This window comes from Scophthalmus maximus, chromosome 3 (genome assembly GCF_022379125.1).
Source record: "Scophthalmus maximus strain ysfricsl-2021 chromosome 3, ASM2237912v1, whole genome shotgun sequence".
NCBI classification, from domain to species: Eukaryota; Metazoa; Chordata; class Actinopteri; order Pleuronectiformes; family Scophthalmidae; genus Scophthalmus; species Scophthalmus maximus.
The window spans coordinates 17117829-17130168 of NC_061517.1; the positions used below are offsets into that span (position 1 = coordinate 17117829).

Here is a 12340-nt window from a genome sequence, read left to right on the forward strand (position 1 = left end):
AATTAGCAGTGAGGTGTAAATTTCTGTTGGTCCAAGTGTGTGCGCTTTATTTCTTGTCTTTAACACCTTTGGATCTGCCATTTTTGTTCACTGTCTTTTGTGTTCTGTTCATTTAACATAGCTTAAATGAATTGAAGAGGTCACAGTCATGATTAGTAATAAGTACCCCCATTTACTGTGCCCACAGACTGTAAGACCTACAGCTCACTAATAAGCCGCTATAGTCTCACAAAATGCTATAATATCAATACACCATGGTACTACATGCACTTTGCCTTTTTAAAGACTGGTTATTAAAAATCTTTTTAGGTGCCAAAGATCAAATGAGATCAGTAAAATAAGAATATAAGATGTTGCTCATGAAGGAAAAAACAGAATTATCACCATATCTACAGCTGTTCAGAGCTCTTTAGCCACTTTTAGCGCAATATTTTGGTCTTGCATGATATTTGATGCAAAAAAAAGGCTCTGATTAACCTTGTCATAGACTTGACAAAGACTTGTCACGATAATAATAAATGCAATATGATGGAAATAAAGTTGTAATTGAGAAGAAAGTCATAATATCACAAGAATTCTGTTGTAATTTAATTAGAATTTTTTTTACCAGCCATTTCTTTCGCCACAAAAAAAGGCAATTTCCTCCAAGTCCCTGTGGTTCGTTCTTTGGAGTAGACACAGTTTCTTGCACAATCTTTTCCATGTCCTGATACTTATGATAATGTGGCGCTGAAGTGCCCAAATAAACTTCAAGTATAACTTAACGAGATTCTCCACATTCCTTATTTTAATGCAGGCAACACGCTCATGTACTGATATTCCAACTCTAAAATGACATGAAGCATGAAATTACGACTTTATTCTCATACATTGTGACTTTTCTTGAAATCACAAGTGGCCCTAATACTCCGTCGTGACCACAAACCAAACAGCAGAGAGGGAAAATGAGTTGGCTGCTGAGAAAAAAGTCGAACATCAAGAATCCACCCAGAGAGCTAAATTAATACATTTTCTACATTATTAAATTCTCAGACGATATCGCCATCCATCCTTAATGCACAGAGACAGCAGTCCATCAGCTCACCACTGTGAGATGTGTGTGATGGGATGACACTAACCATCTTGTGCTAAATGTGTGGAGGAGTGAGGAGATGGTGTTTGGCCCATAGGCAGTGAGTGACCTGAGGCTGGTGGTTGTCCACAATGTCTCCATCACTCAAATCTGCCCTCATATGAAACTCTTGACTCATAAAACACACGCAGCTGGAGGGTCCCATCTTTAGACTTGAGCAGTGGATGTATTTTAGCTGTTGTTGTTGTTGAGCAGAGCTTTATGTTCTATCTATTTTACCACGCGTGTATTAGAGAGCATCGTAAGATATGGTAATATAGTAACAGGCCTTTTATCCCAGCAGTCATTTCGACTTGTCTCGAAAAAAGTGAGTGTTACCAATGACAACAGTGATTACTCAGCCATTATTCGTTACATTCATGACCCCCTACCCTTTCCGAATGTCTTATTGACACCGCTGAGTTGTTGTTTCAGCCTTCATTTACCAAGGGAAGTATAGTTGTGGGAACTGTCGGGCTTCTCTGTAGTATTGTGAGGTCTCGACCTCACTACGCAAAGTGCCTTGAGATAATGTATGTTCTGATTTGGCGCTCTACAAATAAAATTGAATTCAATTGGATTTTCTTTTCCATTCAAACGGATTCACATATTCACATCTGCGATTTTGCCAGTACAGCCACGGTCTTTGCTGCTGGACACTCAAGCAGTTGGGGGTTGCTTTGCTCAAGGGCACCTTGAGCTGATGCTGCTCGGGATGCCAAACTATAATGAGTCTTTTTTTTTTCATTACTTGTCTCAACCAGCTGACCGTGTGTCTGTGTGTCTGTGTGCGCGCGTGTGTGTGTGTGTGTGTGTGTGTGTGTGTGTGTGTGTGTGTGTGTGTGTGTGTGTGTGTGTGTGTGTGCGTGCGTGCGTGTGTGTGCGTGCGTGCGTGTGTGTGTGCGTGTCACCGATCACTCTATGCTCCATAAATATGGGAATTATCTTGAGAGTCAATAGCCTGGTACTAAAACTGCTTAAGAGAGAATAGGGAGAAAAAAGAGATGGAGAGTAGGAGAGAGGAAGGGAGATGGGAGACAAAGAGAAAAGGCGAGGGAAGAAGAAAATTTGAAAGAGGAAGGAAGTAAGAAAGCAACGGTAGGCAGGCAAAAAAGAGGAGCCGAGTCCCAGCCCTCTCTGGCATGCATAGATATTATTCATTGCACAGACATGAATACACTCTCAAGTGCAATGCTTTGAACCACCTGAGAGTGCAAACACACACACACACACACACACACACACACACTTGCTCACAGAACTACTATATACAAACACAAATCCTGCACAAGCACGAATACACAGAAGCATCTTTCTGCAACGAGAAAACATTGTTTAAACACACATAAACATACGTAAGTCAGACATGTGCACGCCTGCGGAAACACACACAAATATACAACACACTCACTCAGACACACACGAGGAGAGGGAATAAGCAGAGAAGAAACCAGGAGAGGGAAAAGGAGGAAGGGGGAGCAGGGTTGAGAAGAACATGCCATGGTAGCGAAACAGCCCATGAGAGTTGTGAGAGGATTAAAGGGAGTTGAGGGAAGGGGAAGAGTTGGAGCAGAGAAGGATGGATTACTGAACGTGGACTAAGGATAACTACATGATATGCAAGGGCATGAGGGTAAGAGTGAAGAGGAAAGAAGAAAAGGGGGGGGGGGACAGTATGTAATTGTGAGAAATGGAAAGCAGGGTGCAGAAAAAGAAGAGAGAGAAATCCAGGGAATAAAAGAGAGAAAAAAAACAAATTCAGCCATCCATCCATCCAAGCATCCGCGGACGTGTAGAATAAAGAAGAGGAAGAAAGTGATGGTTAGAGGAGGGACGGGCCATCCCAGATAATACACAGCGCACAATGAAAGTGACAGCACTGCTCCGAGCCTGACTCTGTTTCTGACTGTTGTTCCATTATGATCTCATAACTGTCAAATCCTGGAGCAAAGGCGAGGGAGGGAGAGAGAGAGGGAGAGAGAGAGAGAGAGAGAGGAGGAACGAGCCAGCGAGAGAGAGGAGAGAGAGGAGAGAGAGCGACGGGCTGTGAGACTAAGAGAGAGAGAGGTGACAAAGGTTGGCACACACAAAGATCCATACATAGAGTTTATCACATACACATTCACATGTCTGTTAGGTTTGCTTCACTCATTCACTCATTCTGCCTTAGTAATACAGCTGTATTCTCACTCTCACTGCTCCCCTTAATATATATGTTTGTTCACTCATATACAAACTCACTATGTCACTCATTGACTTCCCCACTCACTCACTTGTTCATATGTACCCTCTCACTTCATCATGCAATCACTCACTCTCTCATTTGAATTAATTCACTTACTCACTGATCCACTGGCTAAGCTCTATCTCTTTTGTTCACTCATTCACATGCCCTTGAACAATTGTTTAGCCACTCACTCATTCACTTGTTTACTCTGTCAGTATGTGCTCTCTCACCTCATTGTTCATTCTTTAATGCTGAAACTCATTCATTCACTCACCCATTTGTCATCTAATAACCTCTTCACTCACTCACTCACTCACTCATACAACTGTCTTCCTTTTTATTAAGTCATTTAATAACCTCTTCACTCACTCACTCCCTCACTCACTCATACAACTGTCTTCCTTTTTATTAAGTCATCTAATAACCTCTTCACTCACTCACTCACTCATTCATTGCGTTTTCATCAACCAGCTCCCTTAAAATACAGACACACTCCGTTCACTCAGTCACTCATTCACTTGTCGATCATTGTCTTTCTCTCAACTCTTTCACTTGTTCACTTACTCACTCACACACTCACTCTGTCTTTCACTTGCTCACTTACTCCCGTTTTTCACACTAGCTCACTAATTCGTCAGTGTCGTCTTCTGTCTCCTCTAATTCACTCTTTTACACACTCACTCATTCACTTTCACACTCTGTCACTTATGCATTCCCTCTCGTACTCATTCCTTCACCTTCTCAATCTGCCACTTGTTCACTCTGTCAGTTTTGTGAGCACTAATGTAGTACGTCATAATTCACTCTGTAATGGTTAGATTCACTTTCTCATTTTTCCCCTTTTTTTCACTTGTTCGCTCGCTCTAGCTCGCCCACTCACTCACTCACTCACTGGGGCGAGGCTGGTATAAAAGCAGCGTAAATAGGGCAGCAGGTCACACACAGTCCCAAGCCAGCCCTCCTCCATTACATCTTCCTGACAGAATACAATCAGCACTAACCAGGCCTTCAGAGCAACAATGCTGCTCTCGTTTTTTTGGGGGGTTTTTTTCATGTTCGTATTTTATTCATTTGGCTGCTAAGGCTTTGATCATTGACAGCAAAGAGGTCTGTGGAGCTTTTAGAAAGCCTTTATATTAAAGCCGAAGCCTGGAAATACAAACAAACATCAAAATGCGTTTTAAAGCAAATTAAAATAAAATTGACTTTAATCCACAAATCCAAGATACTGTTTCGTAAGTAAACATATTCACTGGATGAAAAAATATATATGTATTATTATTTTCATTGTACGGTCAGCAAAGCTCCAAAACAACTTGTAGTATGAATTTAATACAAAGTCAAGAAATACTTTTTTTTATTCCTCAGTGTATGACCTGATCAGCAAAACGGCTTGTTATTTTGTTACTGATGCTTGACAGTTAAGATAAGATGACAATGGCGGATCCTGTGAAATGGGTGCATGACTTTTTTTGGAAAATGACAATTTCCATTAAATAGTGTCTCTCCATACTAATGCCCCATGTGTTTACACTTACAACTCAAACATTACTGTCCAAATTCAATAGGAAATTAATCTTATCTCCCTTGATAGAGCTGTTTTATAGAATTAATATTGAATATGACCTGTAATCTACCAAAATAAAAAGAAAAAACATCATACAAGAAGTATTGATATGTGATTTAATGACCTATTTAGCAGCCAGTTATGGCCATTAGCACTGTCAGTCGGAATTACTTGCTCCCTTTTTTCTCTACTGAACCTATTTTCTGTAATTTTCCATAATTACTATGGCAACTTGGACTGAACAAACCCAGATCCCCTGTCAATCAAACAGTGTGAGTGGTACTGCAATATATATATCTTCGCTCTTGCAGCTGTCCTTACAACAAGAACTGTGTCATTATCTGTTTGCACCAGCATATCTAATAAACTGGCATCACGCTGACTGATTTTATAATCTGATATGGAAGACCTACTAATAATTACCCTCACCTATATCTCACAGTGCCTTCAAATATTTATTAACTCTGTTTCTCCTCGCACACGTTTTCTCGCTTCTGTGTCACGTTTCTCGCACACCTGCACGTCTTTTATTGCTCATCCTTCTTTCATACACTTTTACAATTTAAGCTGCTGGGACAACTTGCATCAATCTCCCAATTGTTTATATCACATGCCTCCAGGTAAATCTAACTTGAGTAACAGGTCTGTCACTCTCACAGTCACAGGCTCACACAATGTCTCCCGTGAGCCTTCTCCTTGAGGGACTTGAGGTACACGTAGCAGATGTCTTAGACAAACGTAACAAATCAAATTTTCTAGCTTTCTCTTTCCCTCCCCCTCATTCAATCATCTTTCTTTCACACACACAATCAGCTGATTGTGTTTCAAATAGTCCAGTGCATTTGTAAAAAATAATAATGCACACAAGTCAAGGGAAATAGACAAAAGGAAAATGTAGAAGCAATGCTCACAACTCCACCAAATATCATTCAGCCTTATCACTCTCCTTTCTCACACCCACACAAACCTGTACAGTCTGAGTCCTTATCTTCACAGTATTTGTTACAGTGAATAAAGCTACAGGGGCATCTAAACTGACTACACACACACACACCCGCCCATCCTCTCCTCCCATTTTTCCCTCCATGGTCTCTTACCCGTGACGGTGATCTGCATGGGAGCCACCAGAGGCCTGTTGTTATCCAGTTTTCGGCTCAGTCGGATCTCTCCACTGGTGTGATTCAGGAGCAGCAGGTGAAGCTCGTTCCCGCTGTCGATGGTGTAGTACAGTCTGTCTGACACATCAGGATCATGGGCGGGTACCCTCCCAATTACCCCGCTGGGGAAACTGTTGGACCGATTGGACACAAAGTTGTTGAAAATGATTTGGAAGCCCTTCAGAGTGGGCCGGTTGTCGTTCTCGTCCACCAATCGGATTCGTACAGTGGCCCGGCTGACTAGAGGTGCGGAGGTGGCCTGGACCACGATGACATACTCGTTGCGAGCCTCGTAGTCAAGATCGATGAGTGAGGTGAGCTCCCCAGAGAAGATGTCCATCTGGAAGATTTCAGGGATGTTACCTTCCACAATCTGGTACATGATCTGAGCATTTGCACCCTCATCCGGGTCAGTGGCTGTGATCTGGGCCACCACAGAGCCAACTACACTGTTTTCCTTCACTAGAACTTCAAAGTCATCAGCAGGGAAAACAGGGGCATTGTCATTCACATCAAGAACTGTCACCTGGATGTGGACAGGGGTTCGCTGAGGTGGCACACCACGGTCTACAGCATAGGCAGTGAGCTCATAGAATGGCACACTCTCGCGGTCCAAACGCCTAACAGTTCGCACAATGCCAGATGTTGGTTCAATGGTGAAATCTCCATCCCCATCCTCTCCGTTTTGGAAGGTGTACTGAACACGACCATTGGCGTGCGCATCACGGTCAGTGGCTGAGATTTGGAGGACACTGGTGAAGGGAGGGGCGTCTTCACTCACTGTTCCCTGATACCTGGGGCTGAGGAACTGAGGTGCATTGTCGTTCACATCATTGACATTCACCTCAACATATGTAGTGTCTGATTTCTGGGGTATGCCATTGTCTTTAGCGGTTATAGCCAAAGTGTAGGTCATCTGGTCCTCATAATCTAACTCTGCCTGGAGTGTTATAGCCCCTGTGCCTGGGTCGATGCGGAATTGTGGGATATTATCCTCAAGGAAGTATGTGATTCGAGCATTTTCACCAACATCATCATCTGTGGCACTGATCACAACCACAGTGCTGCCAGGTGGCCGGTCCTCATTCACACTTACAGAGTAGTGGGCGCTCTGGAATACAGGCCGATGTGTATTAGCATCAGTGATGTTGATGTGCACTTGACAGGTGTCGTGAAGTGTGCGGTCGGAGGCGGTGACTGTCAGAACATAACGCCGCTCCTGTTTGTAGTCCAGTGGGAGGGCTAAGGAGAGAAGCCCGGCCCCTCCTGCTGTGCTGATGGCAAAGCGGTTTCTGGTGTTCCCTCCAGTTATCTGATAGGTCACCGCACTGTTGACATCACGGTCCACTGCTGTGACAGTCATTACACTGGTACCAACCACAGCATCCTCATTCAGGCGAGAATAGTACTCCTTTTGGAGGAACTCGGGGCGGTTGTCATTAACATCCATCACTGTAATAGTAACACTTGCTGTAGCAGAAAGCGGCGGCATGCCATAATCCCTGGCCTCCACGCCAAAGAAATAGTGCTCCACAGATTCTCGGTCGAGGATGGTGCTGACAGTGACCCAGCCCGTTGCAGAATTGATAACGAATGGTGTGTCAGAACTTGTGCCAGTTAACCTGTACTCCAGACGGGCGTTATCAACAGAATCTGTATCAATGGCCTGGATGTGGAGGATAGAGCTACCAACCGGAGCGCTCTCGAGCACGGACGCCTGGAATGGCGTGGAGACAAAGATTGGGGGGTTGTCATTGACGTCTGTCACCTGTACACTCACAATCCCGGTGTTGTTGGAGAGAGGTGGCCGGCCATTGTCCTGTGCACGAACACGTAGCGTATACTCCCGCTCAGACTCATAGTCTAGAGGTGCAACCACCTGGATCTCACCGGTGACACTGTCAATGGAGAACTGTCCACGGCTGTTACCACTGATGATATTGTAGTGAACAGCAGCATTACTGTCCTTGTCCCGGTCTGTTGCACTCACACGGAGGATCTCAGAGTGAGGCCGCACGTCCTCCTTCACTGCCACCACATAACGCTTTTCACTGAACTGTGGCACGTTGTCATTTTCATCCAGCACGGTGATGAAAACTTTGACGGTGGCGGAGCGTGGCCCCGGGTCCTTCCCCTGGTCACTGGCCTCCACCTGGAGAGTGTAGTGCTCGTTTGTTTCCCGGTCCACTGCCCCGCGGGTTGTAATGAGGCCAGAGCGTGGGTCAATCTCAAAGGCCGATCGGGCAATTGCTACCGTGTCACCGATAAACCGGTAACGAATATTTGCATTGGATGGGGAGTCTGAATCTGTTGCTCTCAGCTGTAAGATGGGATAGCCTTCCTCTACATTCTCCCTGATTGTTTCCCTGTACTCTGTCTGTTCAAATATAGGAGAATGATCATTCCGGTCTGCGACAGTAATGGCGACCATTGTGGTCCCAGAGAGGCGAGGGGAGCCATGATCGTTCGCTGTGACCCGGAAATAATGCAGATCCATGTGCTCTCTGTCGAGAATCTGAGTGGAGGTGATGAGACCTGTGTCTGGGTGGATGTGGAAATAGTCAGATGAGCGACTGTTCATAAGCGGGGCCATTGAGTAGCTCACTCTGCCTGCATCTCCTGCATCTGGGTCTGAGGCAGACATGACAATGACTGCGGTGCTGGGTGGCTGGTTCTCAGCCACTTGCACCTGGTAGTTATACTGGGGGAAATGGGGATGTCTGTTGGCTGCACGTCGAGAACGAGACCACGGCATCAGCGTCCTCCTCTCCCTTTCTCCCTGTGAGCTTTCATCATCTGCTACTATTATCAGTCGTTCCAGACTCCTCTCTCCCCTTGAGCTGTGCCTCGCCTCATCCTCTTCTTCCGCCTGCACCTCTCGCCCAGCGTGGCTTTCATCCGCCCGGCTCTCTTTCTTCCCTCTTTCGCTATCTGGCTGTGTGATGCCGGTGGTGCTACTGCCCCCATCCTGACCCTTCCCTCCCACTGCCTCTCTCTCCTCTGCCTGGCTTGTCTTTGTTATTCCCCTTTCCCTCTCCCAACCCTTCTCCTCTCCCTCTTCTCCCCCTGGTTCTCTCCCTCCCATTAGCCGCACCTCTCTTTCGCCCTCCCCCACCTGTAATTTCCCTCCCCCAGCAGCAGCAGCAGCAGCAACAGCAGCAGCGGACCCCTCCAAGCCCCCTCCCTCCCACTCTCCATCCCTCTCCCTTTCCCCCTCGGCCCCCATCTGCTGCCTATGTGACAGTCTGACACCTCCGAGCTCTAATGGCACTTGCTTACCAGATTTTAATTGCATATGTGAATGGTCCCCGTGCTTGGTGGCTGAACAGTCGGTGGAAATGCTGTTTGCGCACCCTGCTTGCACCGTCTCCGGCAGTGGGCTCTCCCACAGGTCTCGCCGCTGAGCCTGACCACGCCACTGCGATTTTTCCATTTCAGATTCATTATTTCCTTCCATCCCCTTGCTCCCCTCCTCTCCGTTGTTGTTGTTGTTGTTATTATTGTTGGTGTTGAGTTTGCTCCACAAAGACACGCGCGCAGCGTCTGAGGGAGCTGTCCAACGTGCTGGAATCACGTCCTCCCCAGACTGCGCGCGAAGCGGACGCGGAGACGCACTGTGCCATGTGGTCAGATTCGCCGTGCTGAGGAGACGTGGCTTGGTTGCGGTTGCAGAGCGAGACGTGGCCGACGCCGCGCTGGAAGGTCCGACGGGAAACTCGGCAGGCGAGGAAAAGCCTGAGTCACCGACAGGCTCGGTGTCAGAAGTTGCTTTTTCTGTTGCAGCAGACAGATGGAGCGGTTTGGATAGTTTTCCACTTTCTGCACGATCGCCTGTTTGTGAATGAGCGGCCGTACATGGCACCGGGACAGGATGTGTTGATGGCATCCCGGGAATGGCGGCGTTGCTGGATGGAACGCGTCGGCCGTGCGTCTCCGTTCTGCTGCTGGGGGTAAATTGGATGGGGAGATTCCTCTGAGCTATGCCCCCCCCGGGGACCATAAAGTCGGCTAAATATCCATCCCCCATTTCGATTCTGTCCAAACAACCACCGGGAAACTCTGTGCTCCCTCCCCGGGTGCGTCTGCCCTGCCCTCTGGTTCCTGCAGCTGATTTCCCCTGCCGAGGCTCATCATCAGCCCGACATGAGAGCGTCAGAATCGGAAAAGCCAAATCATTATCCGGATAATGAGATAAATTAAGTTGTTTGTTGCCGTGGTTCATCCCCCCTCCATCCTTTTCCTCATCCTTATCTCCCCTCCCCTCACCCCTAATTCTGGCATATTTATACCTGGCCTTTACGTCATGGCAAGGGGACCCACAACCATCTAGTTGCCCCCTGGTGCCGGGGTTAATCACTGCGCTACACCTGTGTGCTTCCTTCCTCTCCTCCCCATCTGCCCCACTCCCCACCCCCCTCTCCCCCACGCACCCAGTCAAACAGCTATCACCACCCCCCTCTCCGTCGCTGCTGGGATCGATAACACTGTGCCTGCCCAAATGAGAACAATTACCGGCCCGCCTGTCCGCGCAGACTGAGCCCCCATCAGCATCGCGAGCCTTGTTGTTGTTGCTGCTGCTGCTGCTGCTGCTGCTGTTCTTGGGACCTGGATGTGGCTGGTATGAATTACAAGGAACATTTCTCACGTGGTCCAAATTCGGCGTCTGGCTACGCTCCGAATTATTTCTGAGATGAGGGAACAGTGTAGAAGTGTAGTTTGAAGCCTCGTCATGGGGCGAACTGTATCCAGAAAGGGGGTGAATGCAACAAGAGCAACCGGTTGGCGGCGGGCCAGGCGAGGGGCTGCTGGCAGCAGCGAGGGCCAGTAAACACCAGCAGCGATGCTGAGGTGTCAGGGAGCAGCGTGGCGCAGAGGGCCCCTTCACCTCGCCGGCCCTCTCCGCCTGCTCTCCTCCTCTCCTCCCTCCACTTCCGGGTGCCCTGCACAGGCCAGGGGCGCGCACAAAGGCTCCGGCGGCGCCGCGTTCGGCGAGGTGTGGCCTCGACGCCGGCAACCGTTGCGCGCACGCTCTAGTCCTTTGTACTGTCCGTGTCTTGCCGCCTTGAACCGGCGATGAGGTGAAAGCAGGTGACACGGGAGGGGAAACAACGCCCTTCCTCCACATCCTCCCTCTCCCCGCTCCCTCCCGCGAGCCGACGCCATCTGAGCTCGACCTGCGACGAATACCTGGGTGGCGAGGAGGAGGAGGAGGAGGAGGAGGAGGTGGACCGGCTCCTCTCTTCCAAACCGTCCCGACTCGTTTGAGTCTCTTCTCCTTTGCCCCATCCCGATATCCTGCCGGCGTCTCTCCTGCGCGCTGCACTCCCGAGCATCCCTTAATCCGCGCTACGGTCCACCTGCCTGGGCGTAGATGCCAGCTGCCACTCCGCGTCGCGCCTGCCTCCTGGCGCCGCTGCTGCTGCTCCTGGATGACTTTGCCGGCGTCTCGATAGCAGAGGGCCCGGGTCCACCGGTGGGAAGCCCCCTCGGAAAAACCCGTCCCCGGAGTGAGGGCAAACAAAGGGCCGAGGAGAAGCAGGTGGAGTGCCAGAGACGAGAGCAGGAGCGGGGTGAAGCCCGATAGCGGTGCAGCCATTTAGTCTCTTCCTTTCTCTGTCTCTCCCCTCCTTTCTCCCTCTTCCACCTCTGACTATTCTCTCTCTCTCCCTCCCGGGTGCGCCTTCTCTTCTCCCCCGTTACTTCTTCTTCTTCTCTTTCTCTCTCTCTCTCTCTCTCGTTCCGGCTAGGTGACCAGTTCCAGGACCGCCGGCACCGCCCGACACCTTCCCCCAGGCTCCCCCGTCTCTCCGTCGCCCCGGAGAGTTGGCATCTACCCGCTGTGGTCCGTGGGGCTGGAGGTGTGAGCTCTAGGAGCGGCGCGGCAGCAGCATCTCTCCTCCCGTTCATTCACATCCAACATGGCTCACACACTCACGCTGACTGGCTGGCTGGCCTACACACTCTCCTTCAGTGTGTGTGCGCGCTTACAGCCCCGTGGTGTAGGCTACGATCCATCCATCCATCCACACACACACAAACACACACTCACACTCTCCTCCTCTCTCCTTTTCCACCCCTCCCCCTATGGCTTGCATCTCTCTCCCTCCCTCCCTCTCTCTCTCTCCCTCCCTCTCTCTCTCTCTCTCTCTCTCTCCCTCCCTCTCCCTCTCTCTCTCTCTCTCTCTCTCTCTCTCTCCCTCCCTCCCTCCCTCTCCCTCTCTCTCTCTCTCTCTCTCTCTCTCTCTTTGATAATGGTCGGCTCCGGTGCGCAAGGCTGT

General features: G+C 48.9%; 1 protein-coding gene across 1 annotated transcript in view; it reads right to left on the reverse strand.

The window, feature by feature from the left end:
• The window catches only part of celsr3 (cadherin, EGF LAG seven-pass G-type receptor 3), a 92126-nt gene extending 79987 nt beyond the window's left edge, over nt 1–12139 (reverse strand). Inside the window, exon 1 of the mRNA XM_047331355.1 lies at nt 6003–12139. Coding sequence (XP_047187311.1) covers nt 6003–11658 — 5656 coding nt within the window. The 5' untranslated portion in view covers nt 11659–12139. The remainder of the gene's footprint in view (nt 1–6002) is intronic.
• Nucleotides 12140–12340: the final 201 nt, after the last annotated feature.